General features: G+C 41.4%; 1 protein-coding gene across 2 annotated transcripts in view; it reads left to right on the top strand.

Moving 5' to 3' along the window:
• CD276 (CD276 molecule) overlaps positions 1 to 27,509 on the top strand; it is a 45,524-nt gene that overhangs the window by 3,481 nt on the left and 14,534 nt on the right. The window contains exons 1-4 of one of the 2 annotated variants that reach the window (XM_089538678.1): positions 1,331 to 1,366; positions 15,568 to 15,707; positions 19,232 to 19,582; positions 25,402 to 25,698. In XM_089538678.1, the coding sequence (XP_089394804.1) occupies positions 15,659 to 15,707; positions 19,232 to 19,582; positions 25,402 to 25,698 (697 nt within the window). In that variant the 5' untranslated portion in view covers positions 1,331 to 1,366; positions 15,568 to 15,658. Of the gene's footprint in view, positions 1 to 1,330; positions 1,367 to 15,567; positions 15,708 to 19,231; positions 19,583 to 25,401; positions 25,699 to 27,509 lie in introns of those variants that run through there. The other variant, XM_089538677.1, reaches the window with a different exon arrangement.

Below are 27,509 nucleotides of genomic sequence, written 5' to 3'. Positions count from 1 at the left end.
TGGGGGATTTTTCTGTGGTTCTTTTGAATCTTTAAACATCTGTCATTTGTTTTTGTATGGTCACTGCCAAATTCTACCCTGTTCCCAGGAAGAGGACCTGAAATGTTTATATCATCGCTTTTGGGGAGATGACTAATCCCAAATCAGATGTTCCTCGGTCCGTTTGAAAACTGCTCTTTCATCCTTCTGATGTTAAGTCCAACTTCCAGACCACCACCACTTCCCCCACCAATTTATTACAGCCGAAACAAAACATACAAATTAGAACTGTGTTCCCACATTGACATATAATTGTACCCTGGCAATCTCTGTTAGTTTTGGTGGTAATTTTTAAAGGTCATTTTCTTTACGCTCTTAAAAGATTCTCAGACTGTCTTAAGTCAGATCAGTAACAAGCAAGAAGACCATCCCAGCCTGAACGATTACAATCCAAAAAATGTAGGATACAAAAGGAGAAATGGATGTGGAAGACTCAGGAAAACATACTAATTCAGGCACCAGTTCTTAAAGTCATGAAGTTCTTATGCTGACTTTCTGGGAAGGAAACAATTCATGGAGAGGAGGAAGAGCCAAATGAAATGGTCACTGGGGTTGCATCTGTACTGTAAAATTAATGCAGTTTGGCATCTCTTGAACTGCCATGGCTCAATGCTATGAAACTCTGGGATTTGTAGTTTTGTGAGATGTTTAACCTTCTCGTTCAAAGAGCTTGGGTGCAACAACAAACAACAAATCCCAGGATTTCATAAGATGGTGTTATGACATTTAAAGTGGAGTCAAACTGCAATAATTTGGCAGTTTGGCAGCAGCCTCAGCTAAACTGGTAGAATGAAACTTGCTTTCCATTTCTTCTCTTTTGTAGCTAAGTGAGACATGCTCTGCTATATATGATTGTGGAGTGACCCTCATTCAGTTGTAAAGCACACAATTTTGCATGGAGAAAGGCTCCAGATTTAATCCTTTATGTTTCTATTCATAAATAAAGAGTCAGATATTGTGGAAGACCATAGCCTGAGATCTCACTTGTTGCCGACAACCAGAATATGGAATCTTAGGCAAGGTGAACAAATTGTCACATTTAGTATAAGGCATCTTTCTATGCTGTGCTAAAATAGGTTAAGATACTGTAGTTGAACAGATCCTACTGTTTCAGAATGCAAACAGTATTTCTTGCAAGTAGAAAATGAGCCTATAGGGAGGTACTTGGCTAGAACCTTTCTTCTTTGCTGATTTTTTATTTGCAGGGAGTGGTTTAAATTATTTATTCTCTATCACCTTGTTATAATATGGGGATGACCTTGGGTTCTCAAAACCTGTGCCAATGGAGGACAAACTGGTGGATTTTACCAAGGTGGTAAAGCTTCAGGTATGAGTAATCTGAAGGCCATTCTAGTTGTGTATAGGAAGGGTCATCACTAGAGATTTGGCACCCAGGTGCTCACAACAATTAGGAATACAGCAATGATGTGGAATCACTCTGATCTGTATTGATGGAAAGCCTAATCGCACCAATGAAATCTCGCATCTTCTGTGCATTTGAGGTACATGGAAGAGCATGCAAAAATAACAGTCTGCTCTTGAGTCGTAAAGTTAGTATAGTTCATGGCATCCATACTAGCTCATTCAGGGGTAGCAAGTACCCTGTTTCCCCAAAATAAGACATACTCATAAAATAAGCTGTAGCAGGATTTCTAAGCATTTGTGCAATATAAGCCATACCTCAAAATAAAACATAGTTATAGGCCCAGCGTGGAACAGAAGGTGGCAGGAAGGGAGCAGAAAGATTGGGGCCAATGGTTCTAAAGGAAATGGAGTCGCAAGAAGTTCAGGATGGAATTCCAGGTTTGGAGAGTAATGACAATGTTCCAGAAGCAGATGACTTAACTATATTTGAATAAATGAAGACTGGTGTACCATACTTATAAATAAGACATCCCCTGAAAATAAGCCATAGGGTGTCTTCTTGAGGAAAAATAAATATAAGACAGTGTCTTATTTTCAGGGAAGCGTGGTAGTTTCATGTCAGGGCTGGATTTGTTTGGGTTTTATCCCAGACTTTAAAGGAACTATCCAGTGGACAGGATGACTCTTCCGTATCTATGATGCTATGAACCAGTTTTGGAGATTTGGTTTGACACTTTGGAAGTCTTCTTCAAGTTTAGACTAAAACCCAGATTTAGTACAAATGGACAACCACTAGTTCTCAAGGTTCTGTGCATCTATATGCATCTTTTCAGCCTATGCGGATAAATTTGCTATGTTGTCCTTGGAATGTAGAATCTGAACCATTAGCACACATTCTTGGGTCACATGAATGATAAACTCTTATGAGAAGCGAGTTTTATGAGATTCTGAGATAGAGAGCTGAAGTATGCAGGGTCTTCAATGCTTTTAAACCCATTCCCAGAGCAAGAAGCTGGCGAGAAATATCTTGATGTGACAGAATTTGAACCACTCTGGGTCCTGATTTCTTTATTGCTTCCTTACTGTTTTGAACCTTCTGAGACCTGTTGTTCTCTTCTTGGTATACTTATAATTTATGTATTTATCATTTAAAAACATAAAATGCAAGTCAGCAATAAAATAGTAACAATAAAATGGCATGCGAAAAAAGCAAAGGGAAATCGGCAAAGGATAAAACAGCACAGAGATATAAAAGTTAGCTAGGGCTAACTTGGAGTTGTAGTTCAATAACATCTGGAAGGCTGCATAATTATGTAATTTCATCTGGTGCAGAGAGAGCGGAAAGTAAAGAGGGAGAACAGAACAAGCCCCCTATTGTCTGTGTGTATCTTGCCAACACCAAGTATGACATATGGGACAACAGAAGAAATGTGGATCTTACATTGTATGCTGGCAGCCTGCATTTCCCAGTTCAGTGCCTTCAAGATGATGGTTGTTTTGTTTGGAGAATAGCAGAATTGTACTCCCAACACATCAGGAGGGTATCAAATTAGGGAAGTTCTGGCTAACTTGTTGCTGAACCTGATCAGACCAGGCTGCAGACAAAAACTCTACAAGATCCAAGTCCCAACTGGAGGGAAATTTGAGATAGCTCATGATCGTCCTGTTGTTTTGTGAACCAGACTCAGCAGTCGGGAATCCCAAGAGCCCATTTTGGATCAGCATTTGGAAAGTTACTTTGAAAAAGTAATTCATTCCCTATTAATTGGAGAATTCAAATATTAATTTGTTGCCATTTTACTTTCTGCAGTCGTTACAAGTGACAGGTACTGTACAAGGTATTTTAAAAAATGGATGCAAAGCCATTCTTATTCTGTTTTGCACTATTCTTTTTAAATCACCCTGTACTACGTGTGTTACTTGTTTTTCTGTTGCATCTTGTTATTTTAAAACCAAGGTGGGTGTCTTAGGTGGTGGCAATTTTTTTTGTCTCTGATAGGTCCCAATTGTACTTTCACATGACATAAAAGTGATGTCATGACATTTCTGGTTTCGGTTTTGACTGCTTGCAGAATGTTTTGGAGGTTCATGGTGAGTGAAGCAAGCTAAATCAGAGTGCTTTTGTAGCAGTTTTCACAGTGTGTGTGTGTGTGTGAGAGAGAAAGAGTTGTCACCTATTTTTCCAGGTTTTAGGGTGGTGGTGGAGTTGGGGTTTGAAGGCTTTGGGAATGCCTGGGGGCACTTGGAGGGATCTGACAGCCACATTTTTTTATTGTGTGCCTTCAAGTTGTTTCCAAATTACGGCAACCCTAAGATGACCCTATCATGGAATTTTCTTGGCAAGATTTGTTCAGAGGAGGTTTGTCATTACATTCCTCTGAGGTTGAGAGTGTGTTACTTGCCCAAGGTCACTCAGTGGGATTGAACCCTGGTCTCCAGATTAACAGTCCAGTACTCAAACCACTACATCACACTGGCTTTTCCCTACCCTGCTTAAGAAAAATCAACTGACTTCATACCCCATTAGTCCTAGCCAGCCTAGCCAAGCTACAGTCCAATATCTGGAGGAGCATGATTCCCAGCTGTACATTATAAGTAAATTTAGAAAATAATTGAAAATAGTTACTTGCTATGGCCGAGATCTTGTATGTAATTTAATATCTCTTTGTGCAGAATTTTGTTACAGCTGTGCTCTAAACGTGCTCTGGACTCAGTGTTTAACTGCTGTATCCTGCCCATGGTCATTCGGTTGGTGATGGAGAGTGGAGGGTGAAAATCAGAAAAGTTCTGACTATATCCTTGAAGTCAGAAACATCCCAACAACATCATCAGCTGAGATCAACTGTAACCCTCTGAAAGTCTCAATGGATGATGGCTCACCGAATGATGCCATTTACAAGATGCCAGACCATATTAATAATTTCATTTCCACTTGTTGCCTTTGTTTTGAAATACTCACTTTCATTTGTTCCTCATTGTTACAAGGAACTCCATAACTTGCTGGATATGGTTACCAAGCACTTTTTTGCCTCCATCTAAAGAAGAGTCTAACAGAACTTATTGCTTTATGGAGACAAATGCAAGAGTAATTTCGGTTACAGTGATGCATCATGATGCCTTGATGTTTTGGAAGCGTGGGACTCAAGAGTGTGGTGTTGCTGGGAAGACAGAGATGCTTGGGCAGTGCTAGGAAGTTTTTAATTGTGGTGCTGGGCTTTCAGCCAGAGTAGCTATGTTACGGGATGACTGATGCTTAGCATAAAGCAAAGTACATGGTGGCCATTCTAGAAAATGACCTCTGCCTTCCTGGTCTGAGTTCATAAGAAGAGGGTGAACTGCTTTATTTTAAATCAGAGCATTGGCCTTCTAGCTGATTTCCTGCATCAGAAGGGGGCAACTCATGTTCCCACAGACTGGACTGCACCTCTTGATATCCCTTAGAATCTTTTTATTTTATCTTATTTTATTTATTTACATCCAGCTTTTCTTTCACTATGGAACTAGAACAAAATACAGGTTGATTCAACCTCATATGAAATGCTTGGTACCAGAAGTGTTTGGGATTTCATTTTTTTTGCAAGGGGGTGAGATACCTGTATTTGCATAAATGTGCATATTTTGGAGCTGGGACCCAAGTCTGAACACAACATTCATTTATATTTCCTACATCCCTTATACATATAGCCTGGAGGTAATTTTATACAATATTTTAATAATGTTATAGTCAGACAGCAGGGGTGAGAAGTGGCCCTACAGATGTTTTCTGACTCCATGTTCCACAAGCCCTATCCAGGACAGAGTTGAGAAATGCTGGAATTGTCGTCCAACAAGTTCTCAGAGGTTGCACAGTTCACAGTCTAGTCTTATGGCATGCTCTTATGCATTCAGCTTTTGACAGAGCATGATCTCCCAGAGAAATGCTTTTGTGGAACTCATGGACTGCACAGTTCCCAAACCTGCCTTGATGCTTGCTTAAACCAAGATGGTGTAGTGGTTTGACTATTGGACTGGGACTGGGGGAGACCATGGTTTGAACCCCTGACTCATAGGTGATCTTGGACATGTCACACTCTCAGCCTCGGAAGAAGGCAATGGCAAGCTTCCCCTGAATAAATCTTGCTGAGAAAACCTTAAGATGGGGTTGTCATAAGTCAAAGGTACATATCAACAGACCAGGCCTCATGTGGTTCAGTTGAAAAAGGTGGAAATATTGTTGAGACTGGCTGTCTCCATAAGAGGGCCTTAAATTAAGTTGGGTTGGCAGGTTTAAATGGGCTTTGGCAGCTTGACTCTGAAGCTGGTGCATTCCAGGGAACATCCTTTCCTGTAAGCAACAAATGTGTGGCAACCTGAGCTTAGCAGCTCCTGGACCGTGTCCTCTTTTCACATCTTCAGGGTAAAATCAATGGTCCAGTTATTTACCCAATAAATCATGTCCCCATTGATTTCCCTGGAGGATTTGAAGCTGCACAGAAAAATCAATCTTTCTGCTTGTGGCTTTGGCTAGAAGCTTCCAGTTAATTTCTACCACCCTCCTGCGTGCCTGTTCCTAGTGGATCCCAAACAGAGGTCTCATTGTGCAAGGGCAGGGGGCAATAGATCTGTGGGAGAGCTGCCCAGGCAATTTACTTTCCTTTGACTTATTAAATGCCCAAGATTCGAACAGCTAATTCTCAGTGGCCTGGAATAATGGAAGGTACCCAGTGGAAAAAAGCTTAGAAGGGAGGAATAGTATAGAGCTCCAAAGATCAGGTCTGCAGTTGGCTAGAGAGATACAGTCAGAATTTGGAAAAGGTACTTTGGTGAACTTCAACACCAGAATCTTCCAGCCAAGATAGGAGCTGTAGTCCAATAGTTTTCCCCCCTCAGCCTCTTGATACAACATCTTGAGCTAGATGAAGTGAATGTAGTCTTTGTATCCCATAGAGATTTGAATTCTACATCGAAGGCCTTCTTTCACGCCTTACGTTTTGTGGCTTAAATAATTTGGAAACCAATGACTGTGCTTGAAGTTGTGACACATTCCTATCCCCCCTCCATATTTACCATATGTAGCCAGTGTGGTATAGTGATTTGAGTGTTGGACAATGACTCTTGAGACCCGAGTTCGATTCCCAGTTTGGCCATGAAGCCTACTGGGTGTGACCTTGGGCAAGTCACACTCTCTCAGCTGCAGAAGTAGGCAATAACAAACCTACAAACCTCCTCTTTCTTGTTAAGAAAACCCTATGATTAGGGACGCCATAAGTAAAAAATGAGTCAAAGGCACACAGCAACAACAAAATTAGATTTTAAACAGCTGGTTTCTTTGGATTTTTATACTGTAAAATATAAGCTATGGATACATTGATCACATGAAATGCCAATTTTAACCACATAGAAGACTAAGCAGTGGTTGCAGAATGCTGATTTACAGCATTGTTGTTTTAATGTGTTTTATATATGTTGTTAGCAGCCTTGGGTCTTACTTTGGGAGAAAGGCGGAATAAATACAGGTGTGTGTGAAAATAAGGGCAGGGAGAAGGGAATGGTATGAAGTGGCTGGTATCCTGAGCAGTAGCACTCAGCACTGCAACATTTTATTATAGTACCTGCTTATACTGTATAGACTCAACTATAAGTCAATCTCATGAATAAGTCAAAGACAGGTTTTGGGACCAAAATTATGTATTTTGATATGACCCATGAATAAATCAAGGGTAAAACTTAGGGGTATCTAACAAAGAATGTAAAGGATGAAGCAAAGGAAAACAATGCCAAAGAACTTACAAAATTCCAGCAGGCACAACTGTTTGTCCTCATACTAAAGGCTGGATGGATGACAAAATAGAGGGGGTTCAGTGCTTCCAGGGCAAATGACACTCTTGCCTTGTACCAGGGGATGGTTCATTTTTTAAAATAAGAGTTAAAGTACAGTACCTACATTGACCCATGGATAAGTCGATTCTGCTTTTTTGGGTCAATTTCTTGACCTAAATTTCTAGAGTTATACATGAGTATATACAGTATATTATAACTATCTGTGTAGTAGTAGTAGTAGTTGTAATAGTTGTATGCCTTCAAGTTATTTCCAGCTTATGGCAACCTTAAGGTGACCCTATCATTGGGTTTCCATGGCCAAGCTTGTATTCAAACCCTGGTCTCCAGAGGCATGGTCCAGTGCTCAAACCACTACACCACACTGGCTCTGTATAGTACTAATAATACCTAGTCTTGCTGAGAAGAATCATTAACCATTGTTAATGATTGTTTAGCTTCAACTACTCTGGGGGACGAGTACTCACTTTTTTAGGCTGTTCAAACATTTCTCAAGTTGCATATGAGTCTCAGTCGCTGTTGAGGGAGCATGCTTCTTCTTATCATCCAACAAATACATTGCTCTGAATGAATGAAGAATAATTGGGATTCCCCCCACTAGAATAATTTTATATATAAAATACCTTGCAGATATGGTAAAAATCCACCTGGCCATTTTCATGGTTATTTGTGGTGTCAAAAGGACAGCAATGTGATTTCATTTATATAGAAGATAGGCAGTGTGCCAAATGGGGGTAATCGGTTGGGCATTTGCTAAAGTGGAATTTTATGTCACAATAAAATTTGTTAGCTATCCTCATGGACTTTTTGCCAGCCTGTTTTTTAAAAAGAAATAAAATAAAGATATGTCATTTTAAGTCCAATCTTGAAGTTAGCCAGTGGTGTGGTGAAAGTTTTGAAGTGTTTGGTGCTCATCATGAAATTCTGCATAGCTGCAACCTAAGAGGACAAGTGTTGATTCACTCCAATGAAACCATAAGGAGGAGCGGGTCTTTTGTAAAGCAAATGGATCGTAATTGTTTATTGAAATACAAGTCACCTTAAAATGCTTTGCGTTAGAGCAGGGATGCCTCAAATTGGGAGCGATGAATCCACACTGGGTTTTAGTTTGAAGTTGAAAGGAGCTATTCAAAGTGCTGAACTTATTTTGAATATAAAGTTTAGTGCCATGAGTAGCTCATTGGAAGTACAGTCTAAAACCCAGAATGGATTTATCACAATAATTGTCTGATGGCTACAAATGGCAGGTGTGAGATGCCAGGCTGTTTCTGTGCATGGTGACATAGCATGCATGCACATGCATTTACCCGCATATGCATTTGAGGAGAAAAGATGCCCCCCCTGAAATGCTTTCAGAGAGCTGCAAGTTACAATCCCTTATGAAATTTGGACTAACACCCAGGACAGATCTGCAGTATGACTGTTACCAAAATCATTAGCTGCCACTGCATATTGTTATGGCGAAGATTTGCCCAACCACAGCTATTGTTAGGATTTCAGCTAAACTGAGAGGGAACAGGGAATCCAGTGTGAGTGAGTGAGAGATGGCATCATTGTCAATAATAATAATAATAATAATAACAATAACAATAATAATAATAGCCAGCATGGAATAATCACTTGAGTGTTGCACTATAACTCTGGAGACCAGGGTTCAATTCCCAGTTCAGCCATGAAACCCATCAGGTGCCCTTGGGCAAGTTACATATTCACAGCCTCAGGGGATGGCAATGGCAAACCTCCTCTGAGTAAATCTTGCCAAGTAAATCTCATGATGCATTTGCCTTTCCAACCATAAGTTGGAAACGACTTGCAGGCACACAACAACAACAATAACATCCTGATACTCTGATTGTGCTATCCTTGCTGTTACATAAAATGATGCCAGTGTGTAAAGAATTCCCAGCTCCGCCGTAGTGTTTATAACTTGCTGTGGAAAGGCTCGCTGTCCTTGCTTTGGTCTTACGATGCTCAGTTGTGCTGCCTGTGGTGTAACACAGCAGGCATCTTTGAGAGTAGGATGGCAACATGGAGACAATGTCATCATATTGGCAGCAATTATTGTAGACTTGGCAACTATCAGTGTGTGTTTGTGGAAGAGGCATCATCACGAGGCTAAAAATATAAACACAGACAGGGTACTATAAATAGACAGTTTCTGGGTATTTTAAAATAAAGAGATGCATCACAATGGGCAAGGTAATTAAAGTACCAGGAATAGGCAGGAAAAAAAGACCATGGCAAGAATTACGTCAGTATTAACAGCGCATTTTGCAAAACGGCTAACTTAGCACTATAGAATTGGAATGGGAATGTCTAATGCCTAGATTCTAGGCCAGGGTGAGCAAAGTCCAGGCCTCCACATGGTTGTTGTTGTGTGCCTTCAAGTAATTTCCAACTTATGGAGACCCTATCACACAGTTTTCTTAGCAAGATTTGTTCAGAGGAGATTTTGCCATTGCCTTCCCCTGAGGCTGAGAGCATGTGACTTGCACAAGGTCACCCAGTGGGAATCGAGCCCTGGTCTCCAGAGTCATAATTGAAAACTCAAACCGCTACTCTGCACTCGCTCTCACCATCACCATCACCATCATCCTTATATCATACGCTTCAACCACTATGCCATGCATAGGACTGCAATCCCTAGCACTACTGACTATTGGCTATGTTGGCTGGGGCTGCTGGGACTAGAACCATGTGGAAGACTGTGTGACTCCCATTCCTGTTCTAAGCCAAGAGTTCAGCTCTGTTTTGAGAGGAGGAGGAAAACAGAGATGATGATGGTGATGGTGATGATCATGATAATAATACAGCCAGCCTTCCATATTCATGAATTTTTTATCCACAGATTCAAGCATCCATGGCTTGAAAATATTCCAGAAAGCAAACCCTGGCTTTGCTATTTTATATAAGAGACATCATTTTACAATGCCATTGTGTTTACTGGGACTTGAGCATCCACGGATTTTGGTATCCATGGGGAGACTTGGAACCAAACCGCAGTGGATACCAAGGGCCCACTGTAATGGGTTTCACTGTCAGGTATTATTGACTCGAATTTCACCCCAAACTGCCATTTTCCTTATAAAATAAAATGTGAATTCTCTGAAGATTCCAGCCTCAGATGCAGGTGAAACGTCAGGAACAAACTCTTCTAGAACATAACCACATAGCCCAAAAAACCCACAAAGAACTATGGATGCTGGCCATGAAAGCCTTCGACTTCACAAAGTGTGAATTGATTTTGCAAGAAGCCTTCAGGAGCAGTCAATCATGTGCTGATCATGACCTATAAATTTAGCCCTATATTGCACGTGTCCTGGTTATATGGCCATACTCTGCCATATGAGTTTGCCTATGTCTTCAGAACTTCAGAGGAGTCGCTTATGCTCATCCCACCACCTTCACAGGCATAAATGGTGGGAATGTGCAAGAGGGCCTTCTTGGTGGCTGCTCCCAAGCCCTAGAATGCCTTTCCTGGAGAGATTGGACTGGCACCACTGGTGCAGAGTAGCCATAAAAAGGAAGCTTCTAATGGATAGTGTAGGAGACCCTGGCTGAACAGGACTTGTTTTTGAGTAAACATTATAGTAAGACCTTGGGCCTAGGAGTGAGGATTACCAGATAAAAGAGTGCAATATTGAATTTCATACGATGCTACCGTTTCAGTTCTGTTTCCAAGTCACTGAGGAAAAACAGTGTTAAAGGACCTTACAGTAAAAGCAAGCTATCTATATCCTGTACACAGTACACTTCACTTCACTTAGTGCTTGCCGCCATTCTTCTGGGAAATGCAAGGACGTACCTTCCCATTTCAGACTCTGCATTTCATATGTGTGTGTATGTGTGTGGGGAATCTGCTGAAGATGAAGACGTGGTACTTGAATTTTTCAAATTGTTCATTTTCTGTGAATGTTTGCAACCTCCACCCCCCCCTCCATTTTTTGCTCATAAGAGGCTGCAACTACTGATTCATATTAGCAAGTAAATGAATTATATTTTTCCTTAAATGTAATGACAACAGGCATATTAGGGAGTCAGGAACTCCCTTAGCTTTGGCACAGGCACAAACATGACATAAATTGAATGGAAGCCATGTCCTTGATTTGTCATCTGGTTCAGCCCTGAGGATATACTTGGGATTTTCTGTATTGGGGACGGGTATATATATATTTGTTTATTTGAAGGCTTCTGGTACTGTGCAAAATGGTTTTCAGTTTTTAGCCCAGGGCTAATGCAAGTGAATGAAACTAAATGGCTCTATTTGGATTTGCTGTAGTTCTTATGAAGGTTGGCTGTGTCTCTTATATAACACCTAAAGGACATTTGTAGACTCCTGGGCACACACTTAAGCTTTTTTTGAGATACTATAAGCATGGCCAATGCCAGTCTCCTACTGTAGAAGTGGGGTATTATGGCTGCAGAGTATTTAAAAGTTCATTTTTTATTTGTGACTGCCTCTGCACTGCAGACATAATCCCGTTTGGCACCATTTTAACTGCTATGGTTCAGTGCTATGGAATTCTGGGAACTGTAGTTTTCTGTGGCACCAGAGCGCTTTGACAGTCTATGGACAATGTGTAGCCCTGTGACCTCACTGTCTGACCCCACAAAGCCCCCGTGTGTGTTGAAACATTTCTCCCCCGCCCCCAAGGGATGCCTAAAAGAAATCTTTCCCTTTCTTGCTCCCATTCTCTGTCTTATCCACAACACATTATTTTGCTAAAACCGCATGAATATTCGATCATTTTTGAGCGGCATTTGGTTGCCCTACTGTAGGTGGATCTGCTCTTTGTGAATATTTGCAGCCGTTCTTGGGCTGGAGCATCTCAGTGTTTAGTTTTTAGATTTTTTGAGACGGAAAAGGTTCGGAAGGGAATCTCTGCTCAGGAAACCACAGCACCTGGTGTGTTCTTCCTCCTATTTGCTGCAGTTCTGTGGTTCTTTTTCCTATTTGCTGTGGAGGGAGAGGATACTGTGGTTATGGAGGAAGCATCCAAATATCAAGGGGATTCCTTTGTTCTGCAATACATCCAAATCAGGGTTCAGTCTGCCTTGGAACTTGGCCCAGTTCCTGCCATTTGGAAATAATTCTGCACCGCTGCGATTTCTCTAAAGGGAAGTCCTTCCTCCCCAGCTGTCTGGAGATCCCCAAGCAGAGAGGCAAAAACAGAACAATCCGGTGTACATTAAATACTCCATTTCAGAACCTGGAAAAATTCCTTTTTTGGATGATAGCTACAAGAATTTTTTTGGAAAGATGTATCCCCAAAATGAACTTGTCCAAGTTCTATGGAGTTTATCACATGAGAGGAATTTCTCTTAATTTCGAATGAGAAGAAAGTGGGGCCAGAACGCATTCACGCGAATTCGAATTGCATTCGAACTGACTTCCCATTGCCTGAAAATAGCTTGCCATTGCCCAAAATTGTGTGTGATCACCTCTCACACAATAACGTGAAACTCCACGATTGCGTTCGGACTGACTTCCCATTGCCCGAAATTGCGTGTGGTAGTCTATCACGCAATAACGTTAAACCCCATGATTGCGTTCGGATTGCCATTGGATTATACTTCCAATTTCCCTTGTCTGATAATGTCCTATGACTACATATAAGATAAGAAGCCTGAAAGAGGGCCATCAATGTGGATTGGGCTTTACAGACCTTAACTTTTGCACTAAGAAAAAATCAGCATTTCTCTCTTACTTGGGTTGGGACCCCCAAGGCAGTTTTGTGGTCCTACAAGAATTTTTTCCCCATGCATGAAAAATACCTGTGCTTGTAGGGACACAATTCTTCTCTAAAGCAAGGTGTTTATTGCTGTTGGTAGTGTGTGCCTTCAAGTTGTTTCTGACTTAAGGTGCCTTTAAGGCAAATCTTATCATGGGGTTTTCTTGGCAAGGTTTGTTCAAAAAAGGTTTGCCATTGTCATCCTCTGAGACAGAGACAGTGTGACTTGTACACCATCCCAGCTCAAAACAAGATGTATAACTTTATTTTAGCATCAAATCTAGTCATCTTTTTAAAATGGAAGTGCCTTTTTAAAAAGGCCAGTTCAATTCAATTCAATCTTTATTAATGCTTAAGCCAAAGGCCATTCGCATGATAAAATATAAAACCAATAACAGCAATTCAGAATTATAAAATATTCCATCGAATAGCATCAAATAGCATCCAGATTTAATACATAATATACTTCCAATCAATTAAATAAAACAACTTTAAAAGAAAAAAAGAAAAAAAAAAGAAAAAAAAAACCACTTCAAGGTTTGGATAAGATCATCCACCTAAGAATCATTAAAAACATTTTTTAAAAAAAACAAAAACAGCTTCAAAGTTTAGATAAAGTCATCCCCCTGACAATCAACTGCAATGTCTGCTATTACCCTTGCCCGAATTTTGTTTGCTGCTGAAGCAAACAATGAAACCTTATAAAAAGGCCAGTTACTTTTTGTTAATTTCTGGTTTCATTCCAAAAGAAAGGCACAGCCCCTTGCAAGTCCTGGGGCTGGAAAAATGGACCTCGGACATCTAGGATTTTGCTCACCCTTGTCCTCACTACAAGTAGCTTGGAGTTTGGAATCACAGAATCACAAGGGCCATCCAGTCCAACCCCCTACTGTGCCATGGCTTATCAGAAGGGAACAAGCCATTCCAAAAAAACTGAGGTTGAGATCCTGGATTAAGCAGATGAAGTATAATGCTCTGTGCTGTTTTGTGTCTTTTCCCCCATTCCAGCATTGGTCAAGCCCCAAAGGTCACCTGCTATAGCTGTTTACTGGCAAGTTTTTTTGATAAAATTACTAGCTTGCTAGATGAAGGGAATGCTGTGGATTCAGTATATCTTGATTTCAGTAAGGCCTTTGACAAAGTTTTCCATGACATTCTGGCAAACAATCTTGTAAAATGTGGGCTAGACAAGGTAACTGTTACATGGATTTGTAACTTGTTGATCAGCTGAACCCAAAGTGTGCTCAACAATGGCTCCTTTTCATCCTGGAGAGAAGTGACCAGTGGGATCCCACATGGCTCTGCCCTGGGCCCAGTGCTATTCAACATCTTTATCAATGACTTGGAGGACAGAATTAGGGACATACTTATCAAATTTGCAGATGACACCAAACTAGGAGGAGTAGCTAATACCCCAGAGGGCTGGATCAAAATTCAAGATGACCTGAATAGACTAGAAAGCGGGGCCAAAGCTAACAAAGTGAAATTCAACACGGAGAAATGTAAGATACTGCACTTAGGGTGGAAAAATGAAATGAACAGATATAGGATGAGTGACACCTGGCTGAATGAGACAACATGTGAAAGGGATCTAGGAGTCCATGTAGACCACAAGATGAACATGAATCAACAGTGCGATGCAGCAGCTAACAATGCCAATGCGATTTTAGGCTGCATCAATAGAAGTATAGTGCATCAAGGGAAGTAATAGTGCCACTCTATTCTGCTTTGGTCAGGCCTCACCTGGAATATTGTGTCCAGTTCTGGGCACCACAATTTAAAAAGGATGTTGAGAAACTGGATCATGTCCAAAGGAGGGCAACTAAAATGGTGAAGGGTCTGGAAACCATAAAGCCCTATGAGGAATGACTTAGAGAGCTGGGGATGTTTAGCCTGGAAAAGAGAAGGGTAAGGGGTGATATGATAGCCCTGTTTAAATACATGAAGGAATGTCATATTGAGGAGGGAGTTAAATTGTTTTCTGCTGCTCCAGAGAACAGGACCTGGAGCAATGGCTGCAAGCTGCAGGAAAAGAGATTCCCTCCAACATTAGGAAGAACTTCCTGACAGTAAGGGCTGTTTGACAGTGAAACACAATCCCTCGCAGAGTGGTGGAGTCTCCTTCCTTGGAGATCTTTATGCAGAGGCTAGATGGCCATCTGTCAGGAATGCTTTGATTTAGATTTCCTGCATGGCAGGGGGTTGGACTGGATGGCCCTTGCAGTCTCTTCCAACTCTATGATTCTATGATTCTAAGTGGCTGGTCTCAGTTTTAAGGGGATGAGAAACATGGGTGCTGTCCAAGGCAGAGTGTGCCCTCATTTCTCTTCCCTTCAAAGCCCAGATCAGGGGTTTATTTCTTATCTGAGTTACTGTCCTTCTGCTCCACAAATACACAACCAATGCAGTGGTCCCCCAGGGTTTGATTGCTGCCTAGGGGAAAGGTTTTGGACAGGGTATAAGGGACTAGTGGAGAGTCCATTGCACCCTATTGAAAAGAAAATATATGGCATAACCCAGAGTTATGTATCTACGTGTCACTAACAGGATTCTGTCCATTCTCTACTTTTGGGAATATGTATTCAGGTCATGACTTGTTTTATTTTCCTGCTAGGAATAAATAAAGAAGATTGCGACCTCTGATCTTGCATCTCAGCCCCAGCTGAACCTCTCCTGTCTCTCAAAGGCACCACATCCCAAGGAAAATGTACTTTCAGCTGTTGATTTTAAGGCTTACACTATCAGCCCTGGCTGGTAAGTAGTAATATCACTTTTGGAACATATGTCTGCTTTAATTCTGCCTTGAGTTGTGAGATTCTGCCTGATCAATTTTCCCCCCGAATGTAAACACTCTTTAAATTTCCACATCCAGGCTGAGGTCTCTCTTATCTGAAAAACTTGGGACCTGAAGTGGTTTGGATTTCAGATTTTTTAAGATTTTGGAATATCTGTATTTGCATGTATGTATATAATGCGATAACTTGGAGATGGGACCCAAATCTGAACACAAAATTCATTTATGTTTCATATACACTTTATAACCATAGCCTGAAGGTAATTTTATACAACATTTTAATATTTGTGCATGAAACAAAGGTTAAAAACACACTGCAGAAATAATCCAGTTAGAGACTGCTTTAACTGGCCTGGCTCAGTGCTAGGGAATTCTGGAAACTGTAGTTTTGTGAGACATTTAGCCTTCTCTGTCAGAGAACTCTGGTGCCACAACAAAATACAATTCCCAGGATTTCCTAGCACTGAGCCAGGGCAGTTAAAGCTATCTCATACTGGATTGTTTCGGCAGTGTGTTTTGGACCAAAGTTTGTGTACACTGAACTATCAGAAAGCAAAGGTTATTAGCCAGCCATGATTTCTTTTTGTTGTTGTTGTTTTGGTTTTTGGAGCATTTTGGATTTTGGAATTCCAAATAATGAAGACTCAACCTGTATTCTCTAGCCATGGACAAGGATTTTAGTTTTGCACAGACAGGCACAGCTATCTTTTGTTTTGTTGCTGGTTTTTCTTTTATGTTCCAATGTGTGATAAGAGTCAGAGTCAGGTCCACCATTAGGCCTAGCAAAACAGCTGCTGCAGGCAATAGATTCTGAATGTTATGAAAAAGGCAGCATAATAAGAAGCCATTAATTTGTATTGTCCTTTAACCGGCAGGGATGGGGAGAGGCATGTGTGAATTTTTCTGCCTTGTGCCAGAATAACTGGGTTAGATTTGATTACTAAGCATCCTGGGCAAGCCGTTCATTGCTCTGTCTTGGGCTGTAAAATGTTTTGGAACAGTCCTGATGCAATGCAGGAGCAAGCGGCTTGTTTTCTTTAGAGGAGATTCCCTGGAATGACAAACATGAAGCCAAGGCTGACATCTAGCGGTTGAATAGAGGAGCTTCTGCCTTTCTCAGAGTTTAATAAAGTTGATGCAGCTGCAATCCAAAGGCTGGATTGCATATACTGTATATACTCATGTATAGGTCTAGAAATTTTGGTCAAAAATTGACCCAAAGAACCTACCGAATATACTCGACTATAAGTCGACCTCATGTATAAGTCGAGGGCAGGGTTTTGGGCCAAAATTATGGATTTTGATATGCCCCATAGATAAGTTGAGGGTAAAACTTAGGGTTATGTAAGAAAGGATAGTAAAGGATGAAGCAAAAGAAAGCAATGCCAAAGAACTTGCAAAATTCCAGAAGGCATAACTGTTTGTATTCATCCTAAAAGCTGGATGGATCAGAGAATATAGGAAGACCAGTGCTTCCAGGACTGATTATATTTTGCCTTTCACCAGTGCATGGTTCCTTTTTTAAAATAAGAGTTAAAGTACAGTACTAACATGAACCCATGGATAAGTTGACCTCTGTTTTTGGAGTCAATTTTTTGACTAACATTTCTAGACTTATACATGAGTATATACAATAAGTCAACTTATCCATGGATCAATTTAAGTACTCTTATTTAAAAGAAGGAACCATCCCCTGGGGAAAAGCAATCTGTCTTGGAAGCAGTGGCCCCCTCTAATCTCTCATCCATCCAGCCTTAAGACTGAGCACAAAGTCTGCTGCAATTTTATAAGTTTTTGACATTGTTTTGCTTTGCTTCATCCTTTAGATCCTTTGCTATACGCCCCTAAGTTTTACCGTCAACTGATCCATGAGTCATAGCAAAATCCACACACACACACACACACACACACACACTTTAAAATCATCGCATTTTAACCAAATCTTCACTGTGTACATGTAAATACATTTAGGCTGTGCATATGATATTGTAATTTGAAGGTATAATTTTAATTTTGCTAGTTATTTAGTCACAACTATTAGCAGTACGTTCAGTGACATATGGGAATTATAATTTACGAGTAACGTTAGTGCAAAAAGGCATGACTAAGGATCCTGTATGGTGTGAAATGGAAGGAGGTCAATGTGAGGGTGACACCATGAGTTCCTGCACCGGGTGACACCAACCCTAGAGATGCCACTGCTCCTTGATGTATTTAGAGAATGGATTCCCTTCCAAGGAGATGATGCAATTGCATCTGGTGGACAGGAGAGGTCAGCAGTGCCCTATCATGGTTTGTGTGTATGTGCCTTCAAGTGGCCTGCCAGCTTAATGAATTTCATTGGGATTTCAGAGGTGGTTTTGACAGTTCCTTCCTCTGAAATATAGCCCACAGCACCTGGTATTCATTGGCAGTCTCTCATCCATGTACTAACCAGGGTTGACCCTGCTTAGTCGCCAAGATCAGATGGTTTCTGGTGTCTTTAGGGTGTTTAGGGCATCCACCTGTCTGTTATTCTTCAGACTCTTTTGAGCTCTGTCTTTACTTACTGGTCAGTCTTGTTCTCCTATTTACATTATTTGTATATGTGAAGTATAGTGGGCCCTTGGTATCCAGGTTCCAGGATTCCCCATAGATACCAAAATCCATGGATTCTCAAGTCCCATTAAATACACTGGCATAGTAAAATGGTGCCCTTTATGTAAAATGGTAAAATCAACATTTGCTTTTTGGAATTTATATTTTTTAAAAAATATTTTTTCAAACCATGGATGTTTGAATCCATGGATAAAGAATGCGTGGATATGGAGAGCCAACTGTATAACTTTCATGTTTGGTTTCTTTCTCTTTTTATTTTGCAGGTGCTGTCTTATTATTTAGATAATATATTACTTATGTGTATTTTTGTTATTCTGTCCTTGTATGACTTATGCAACAACCTTGCTTATAAGAATATTGCCCTTGTTAAATGAGATAGGGAGGTTTATGTATTGTTGAGACAAAGGTTTGCTCTCAAAACTGGGTCTTGTAAATATTCTTTATACTTTGAAGAAGACTGAAATGGTCTTCTTCAAATGGTTGAAATGGACAGACACTTGGGCCTGCCATGAATTGTAAAAAGACTGTCCCAGCAAAACAAGATAAGTGGAAAAATTTACTTGAAGAAAGCCACCTCCTAAAAACAATTTGAAGAGTGGGCAGAAAAGAAAAATTGGGAGATGCATTGTTTTAGAAAGAAAAGAATCATGTTCTTTGGAGGTATCTCCTTTTTTTGGCCAAATAATTATATTTGGGGAGGAGAGATTGGTGGGCTCTAGGGCCATTGAAATGGTCTTAGGTTTAGATATAGCCCAGGGCCCATCTGATCCCTACCACTGCTTTAGCAACAAACAAATTGTCTTTGTGTGTCCCAGATTTTGTAGTTTTTCACTCCTTTGTGTGTCTTCCCCCCCCCCCCCCATGCATCTCCACCCTTCCTAACCAGGTGCTCTTGAAATCTCAGTCCCCAATGACCCTGTGGTTGCCCTCTTTGGCCACGATGCCACCTTACGCTGCTCCTTCTCCCCGGATGCCAACTTTAGCCTGGATGACCTGAGCCTCATCTGGCAGCTGACGGACACCAAACGCTTGGTGCACAGCTTTGCAGAGGGTCAGGACCAGCTCTCCAACCAAGAGAGCAGCTACTCCAACCGGACGGCCCTTTTCTACAACCAGTTGCCTCGGGGAAATGTTTCCTTGCTGCTTCGGCATGTACGGATTTCCGATGAGGGGAGCTTCACTTGTTTTGTCCGGGTCCGGGACTACAGCAGTGCTGCTGTAATACTACAGGTAGCAGGTGAGTTAGGAACCAGGTGGACAAGGTAGGGTGATGGTGATGGGTATTATTTGGTGACTTTGGCCCAGTACATACCGCATGCAAAAGGCGGACTGGAGCTGCCTCTCTTTGCTGCGCAGCATTACCACAGCAACCAAATGGTGTGGTACCGCTGCACAGCAAAAAAGGAGCACTTAGAAGCAGCTTCTGTTTGCTGTGCAGCTGTGATGCAGCAAGGCACCAAAGGATGGCATGGTTATGTTGCAGCTGTGCAGTGCCATTTGTACGCTGCACAGCTGTGACGTCACCGACGCGTGCGACATGTGGGCAGGGCCACGTAATCATGGTGCCCCCCACACACACTAGTGTTAGGGAGCGTGCAATTGGTGCATGCTCCCTACCCCTAGTATCACCGGGAGCATGGCACATTTGGGTGGCCTGTACCGCACCTTTATTTTATTTCTTTCACCATTCATATTGAAACCATTCTATGTATGAATGAAGTAAGAAAGGGAGAGGAAGGATGTAAGAAAGAGAAAGAAGAAAAATCAGAAAAAGTGAAGGATTAAAGGAGAGGGAATATAGGAGAGTAAAAGAAAAGGAACTTAAGGGAGAGGAAAGGAGGAACAAGGAATCGAAAGGCGAGAGGATAAGAGGAAGGAGATAATGAAAGAGAACAAAATGGATAAGAGAAAGTACATAGTCTGACATGGGCTTGGAGTAAAAGGGGAATAGAAACATGTAACAGTGTAAGATTTATGATAACAGGATGCATAAGTGGATGTCTGCATTAATGTAGTAATACATGTATGTTTGTTTCTTTTATATTTGATGAATAATTGTGGAGTAAAGTGATTTGGCTCACAAATTGAAACCATACTAATATGGTTGAAATGGGTTACAACAGAATTACTGTACAGTATGATCAGTGTATATACATGGTGGATCTATTCCTGTGGTTACTGCAGATAAGTGAAATCACAGTTAACAGTGAATGCTATATTTCTTCTGGAAGTTGACCATAAAGTCACTGGAGAACCTGCAAATGCCTAGAGAGATCTGTTTTTCTCCCAGACATGGGTAGGCGAAACTGTGGTTATCAGTCCCACGGATATATGGGGGTTGTATTATATAGTAAAAAACAAACATCAAGAATGGGTCAATATTAAAATAAAATCAAACTATTAGCAATATTAAAACAATTTAAAAGAATATAAAGTGCAAGAAACTGTGTGGTGTAGTGATTTGAGCAATGGACTACAACTGTGAAGACTAGGGTTTCAATCCCTCCTTGGCCATGGAAACCCACTGGGTGACCTAGGCAGGTCACACTCTCTCAGCCCCAGTGGAGGTAAAGGCACCTGCCTCTGAATAAGCATTGCCTAGAAAACCCCATGATAGGTTTGCCTTAGGGTCACCATAATTTGGAAATGACTTGAAGACACAACAACAACAACAACAACTAAACACTTTAAAACAAAAAATTAAAAACCATACAAATTAAAACAATACAGCACCCTCTTACAAGCCCTTTCCTTAAAAACCTTCAGTTCCAAAAGCCTGTTGGAATAAGAAAGTCTTTGCCAGGTGAGAGACGGACAGTCAAGAGAGAGCCATTTTAACCGGCCTAGGGAGGGAATCCCAGAGTGTAGGGGCAGTGACTTAGGCTGCATTTGCACTGCAGAAATAATCCAGTTTGACACCATTTTCAATGGCGTGGCTCAATGCTATGGAATTCTGGGAATCGTAGTTGGTTGTGACACCAGAGCTCCTCTCCAGAAGATCTCAGGGCTTCACTAGGTTTGGAAGAATCAGCAGTTTCAACCCACCACCAAATTTCAGGGTTTGCAGTTGTTTGCTTTTCCTCGGGCATAATGTAAAAGAGAGGAAGAAAATAAAAGCAAAGAGGACTTTTAACACACAATAGACATGTTGTGGAAAAGGGACAAAGCTTCTAAGAGTGTTTAAAAAGAGAGAGATGGCTTTATTCTTTCAAATAGCCCAGTGTGTTTCAGGATGGAAACATTTTTATGACCTTCTTCCGGGGAATACAAGTTTAAAATCAACCTGCAGGGATTGTAAAAAGGGTTTGTCGCCAGGCACAAGCCAGGGAGACACTCTTTTTAGAATCGCTGCAGGTTGATTTTATAGTTGTGTTCCTGCAAAGAAGGTTATAAAAATATTTCCAGACCAAAATACGTTGGGCTGTTTTTAAGAATAACACCATCTCTTTTAAAAACACACCCAGATACTTGTCTCTTTTCCATAACACATAATGTAAAAGATATAAAAGAGCCTGAAAACCCACAAAAAACTATACACAAAAGAGTGTATCCACTCTGCAGAATAGTGGTGGAAAGAATATTTGTCATTATTCTCTCCTAGTTTAAAACTAAAAAAGACTTTCCCAATAGTCTGGATACACCATAACAGACCAGTGAGAATTTTAAACCATTTTTCCTGGTATTTGAACGTTTCAAAGTGTGTTGCAGAGGGGAAAAATGGGTTTCCTGCACAGAAAGCTGTGCATGAAACCAGTTTTCCGCCCAGAAAACTGTGCTCTTTTTAATGCAAAATCTTATATGTTTTTCTCTGCAGGTTAATTCCTCTAAAACACTTTGAGATGTTTCAATATGAGGAGAATATTGCAAAGGAATATTTGATTTCTCCTGCAATGGGAGAAAACGACTGTGATTATTCATCCTCTCTTGCAAAGAAGAAATAGAGAAGGATTTACATGCTTAGTATCTGGTTATAGCAATTGGATGTCAATTTAATTTCTTTCCCATTAAATCTTGGGAGTGGCAGTTTGGTCAGAGAAGCTCTAGTGCTCTCCCTTGAGTGTTTGAGATCTCTAGCAGGGAATTCTAACTACACCACAAAACTACAAATTCCAAGATTCCATAGGAGAGATATTCATCATCGTGCTTTTCTATGATGTGAGTATCCTTGAGTATAAGACTCAAGTTTGCTCACATCATAGCGGAAAACCAAACTCAGCTGACAAACCATAATAGTAAAAAAAGCTTACAATTTGTTTTAAAAAGATCTCAGGTAAATTAACTATCCTGTTAAAATAACCTGTCTGTGACAGTTACAGTGGTATCAAACTGCTATCCCCATGTAGTGTGTTTACATTCAGAATCTCAGGATGTAAAAAAGCAACAACAACAAAGCGGATTATTGTTATAAATAGTCCACTGCAATTCATCTATATGTATGGACCTCTTCAGGGGCTGTTAGAAACGGCCAAACATTAATCATTATCGATAGAACATAAATTAAAATGGGTACAATAATTACATGCAAATATTATATATTAGCTTATGCATAAAATCAGGATCTATAAAGGATTGTATGGTAAACCAAATAAAACTGTATGCATGCAATACGTTATTTTGTCTCTGCTTGTAAATAACATAGAAATCTGCCTGCAGGGATTTCAGGAAAGCACATATGCAAATTTCAGCTGTTAATTTTCTGAGGAGCAGGTAAAGTACTGTATTAGATTCTTTCAAATTATTTCCTAGGTGTATCAAAGCTGTCTTAGGCGGGTTACAGACGGGCAAAAAGGGGTGTGCTCATGACATCATGAAGGTATAGCCTTTAGACGGCCCTTACCTGAATGCCGCCATGAACACGCCTCCTGCACGCCCCAAGCGGGAAGAAGCGGCATTAAAAAGGTGCCGCTTTTTTCCGCTTCTTTTCTATATACTGCGCAGCCGCGCATCTCCGTCTGTAAGCTGCTGCACCGGTACGCCAGAATTGTTACACCGCTAATTTAAGTTGCCCATTTAAAGGCTCCGAGTCAGCTGCGTCGCATAATGAGTCGGGGTCCTGGAACATGCGCAGTTTGCACTGAGGCTCTAATTAGAGCGTCAGATGACATGCAGATGTGGAAGCTGCAGCACAGCTGCACTCTATTTTAATGCTTGTAACCCTAACCCTAGACCAACATGTACGCATGCGCTGCTAGAATTGTGGAAAGTTTGGAATTTAAAGTGAACCCCTACACACATTCCTGCACCATTTTCACCTAACAATAAAAAAACACTAAAACTTTAAATATTTACATATGTACAAGGGAGGTGATGGGGGATGGCAGGGGGACAGCGGTGGCAGCAGCGACAGCTGTGGCTGTGCATTGCAGATTCAGCAAGAGTGCGGGGACCAAAGGAGAGGAGGCATCCATGATGCTGGTGACACTGGCAACGTGCAAGCGGACAAGGATGCCAACACCAGCTGGCAGGAGGCCACCTTTGTTCTTGGGTAGGGCGGGGGGGAAAGTTTAAAGGGGCCTGGGCGCTTTAAATGTGCACATACGCTTTCTGCCGCCGATGCTGACCGCCTCAGCTGCGCAGCTGCGCATCCACCAGCCGGCAAAAGGAAAAAAAGCCGCGTTTTTGGCCGCCTGTGCGGAAGCTGCCTCTCTCTTTGCAGCGTCCTGCAAGGCGGCGGTATGAAAGCTGTGGGTAAGAAACGGCCCCAGGTGAGGCGCCTTCACTACCCCCAGTGTGGAAGCCCCATCCACCTTAGCCACGCCCCCGGGGCGGGCGGTCTGGAGGCTCCGTATTCAGGGGAAGACACCTTCAAGACGTCTTCCCCTGCCCGTCTGTAACCCGTCTTAGTCATTGTGACTTGACATCAGAAAAAAAACAAGCGGATGCTTCCCGAAATGTTTGATGCGGGAGACCTGAGGTGGGGATTTCCGATGTACTAGGGATGTACCAAATATGTGGCAATTGACTACAATTGTTTCTTTCTTTCCTGGAAACTCTCCAGGGACTGACAGTCAATGGCTGAAGGACTGACGCCAGACCAGGAGTCACCATTTTGAGTACCACTCCAGGGGTCAAAATATTTTTGTTTGGCAGAATAATTTTCTCTCTCTGATATGCCCAAAATTTATGTCTAGGGGTGTGTGGAGAGCATTTGGAGGCTCCTGGATCAAAATGAAATTTTTGGAATTTTTTTGAAATGTTTCCAAATTGTCTCAGAATGCCCCCAAATGCCTAGAAACATAATCCCTTGTCCCAGAGGGCATTGGGGTTATGATAGAGGGTATGACCCTCCAAGCTCTCCTGGAGGGCTAATATACAGCCCCTTAGTCTTCCACAGTTGCCCGCCTCTGGTTTAGATAATCTACAAGCATATGTGCCTTGCAGATTATAGGTGCAGTACAAACCACTTGCAAAAGGCAGGCTGGAGTCACCTCTCTTTGCTGTGCAGCGTTACTGCAGCAACCAAATTGCACAGTACCACTGTGCAGCAAAAAAGGAGCGCGCATAAGCATCTCCAGGTGCTGCGCAGCTGCAACTTTACCAACGCATGCAACATGTGGGTGGGGCTGCGCAATCATGGCGGCCCCCACATGCATGCTACCAAGCCCTAGTTTTAGCCCAAGGCTGGCACAAAACGCCAGTGTGTATTGGGCCATACTCTACTCACCTCTGTCCTAGGCCCACTAAAATTTCATAGAATCACAGAATCTTAGAGTCGGAAGGGACCACAAGGGCCAACTGACCTACCTCCTGGTATGCATAAATACACAACTAAAGCACCCCTGAAAGATGTTCATCTAACCTCTACCACCTCCAAATATGGAGAGTCCACCACCATCTGGTCAAACAGCTCTTACAGTAAAAAAAAAAAGTCTTCCTAATGTTTAGGTGGAATCTCTCTCTTTTTGTAATTGGAATCCATTGATTTCTCCTCTAGTCTCTGCAGCAACAGAAAACCAGCTTGCTCCATAGTCTGTCCTAGGTGTCCTCTGTCTCTGTGTGTCCTTAGTCCTGAGTCTTCGTGGCACACTTACCCAATTCTTTCTTCTCCTCTTTCAGCCTTATACTCCCAGCCCAATTTGAACATGGAACCGAACAAGAACCTGAAGCCCGGAAACCTGGTCACAGTGACGTGCCACACTTTTTCCGGTTACCCTGAGGCGACGGTCCTTTGGCAGGATGGCCAAGGGAACAACATCACGGAGAACATCACCACCTCACAGGTAGCCAATGAGGAAGGCCTTTTTGATGTGAGGAGCATCTTACGGGTGGTACTTGAACCCAACAGCACATATAGTTGCTTGGTGAAGAACCCCTTGCTACAGCAGCTGACGCATGCCTCGGTCACCATCACAGGTTTGTTCATGGGGGATGCAGGGAGAGGTTATCTTCTTTTTAAATTTGATTTCTATTTTGTCTTTCTCCCAAAACTGGGATTCGGGGCATTTGACAAAAATAAGAAAGATACACCTCTGGCAGTAGAAGATTAAAGCACAGTTAGCTACCCTAAAGGCATCAGTTCCCATCTGATTAGTACTTGGATGGGAGATTGCCAAGGAATACCAGATGCTGTAAGCTATATTTCAGAGGAAGGAACTGGCAAAACCACCTCTGAGTTTAATAAAATTCATGGGATCAGGTATTGTGACAAAGTTGTATCACCATCACCATCATTGTTATTATCATTTATTTATAGAGTGCTGTAGGATTTGCACAGCATTTTGCATAGTAGAAATAAAAATGAAATAAGAATAAAAACCTGCCAAACGGCGTATAGTCTAAAACATTAATATTACAAAATTAAAACATCACTAAAATAATACAGCAGGCACACAATAAAACATAAGCATCATGACCAATTAAAAATTTAATGGCTTATAAAACAAAATTATTATTATTATTATTATTATTATTATTATTATTATTATTATTCTCTTAGAGCACTGATAGTAAAATGTTATTTTTGGTGTGCTGTAATAACATGATGGAATCTATACTTATCCAGAAGGTGATGAAACAGGAATATCAAATCCCAGAAATCCAGGGAAACTAGTGGGAAGTAATACATTTGTATTTTTAATACTAGCTGATGTGGTGTTTTGCTTTTGTTGTTGTCGGATATTTGTTATTTTTTAAGATATTAATGGAGCTGTAAATTTATGATGTTTATATATGCTATTATTGTTTTATATGTTATTATTATGGAAAATTTTGTTTTTATAAAAAACCTTAAAAACAATTCATGGGATCACCATAAGTCAACAGGTGACTTGAAGGCTATACACACACACAAGTAATAATATTGAGATAGCCAATGTGGTGCAGTGGTTAGAGCTCAGGATTGGGACTCAGAAGACCCAGGTTGTGGTCTCCACTGAACCATGAAACCTTGGACCAGGCACTTATTTTCAGTCTCCCAGCCTGACCCTGAATCCCAGGGAGGATAAAGTGGGCAGAAGGACAGTTGTGTGCATGCTGCCTTAAGCTTCCTAGAAGAAATGTGATATAAATCAGTACTTATTAAGCTGGCCAATATGGGGGACCAGTGTTTTTTTGTCCCAGTGTGCCAGGGAATGGCACCATATTTGTGCCCGTTGGCTAGAACTGTTTCTTTTCTCCTATAAACATGTTGCAGATAGGCAATACGTAGCCAACACGTCATGCCCCGGCATCAGTTTACAGACCACCACTTTGAATAGCACTGATATAAATGCAATAATAAACATGTTGAAAATGTGAGAGCCAGCTTAGTGTAGTGGTTTGAGCATTGGCTTATGACTCTGGAGAACAGGATTCAAATCCCCGCTCAGCCATGGAAACCCACGGGGTGACCTTTGAGCATGTCACACTCTCTCAGCCTTAGAAAGAAGCAAAGGCAAACCCCTCTTGGAACAAATCTTGCCAAGAAAACCCCAAAGTCTTAGGGTTGCCGTAAGTCGGAAATGATTTGAAGGCACACAACAACAAAAGGAAAACTTAAAAGTGAATGCTAAGCAGTTTAGGAAGACTTTGGTCAAAAAGGGACAGTACCTTGGTAAAAATCCCCTTCCTCAGCAAACAGAAAGCCTGTACAGTATGAGTAAAATGATCTTTGCCTCTGGTGGAAAGCTGACAAGGAGAGATTCCCACAGCCTGGGCACCTCCACCAAGAAGGCCTTGTCTTATAT

Source organism: Sceloporus occidentalis, unplaced genomic scaffold, assembly GCF_023333645.1.
Source record: "Sceloporus occidentalis isolate IW3139 unplaced genomic scaffold, rSceOcc1.0.p SCAF_9, whole genome shotgun sequence".
NCBI lineage: Eukaryota > Metazoa > Chordata > Lepidosauria > Squamata > Phrynosomatidae > Sceloporus > Sceloporus occidentalis.
The sequence above is the reverse complement of the archived record's forward strand: the minus strand, read 5'-3'. Positions and strand labels throughout refer to the sequence as shown.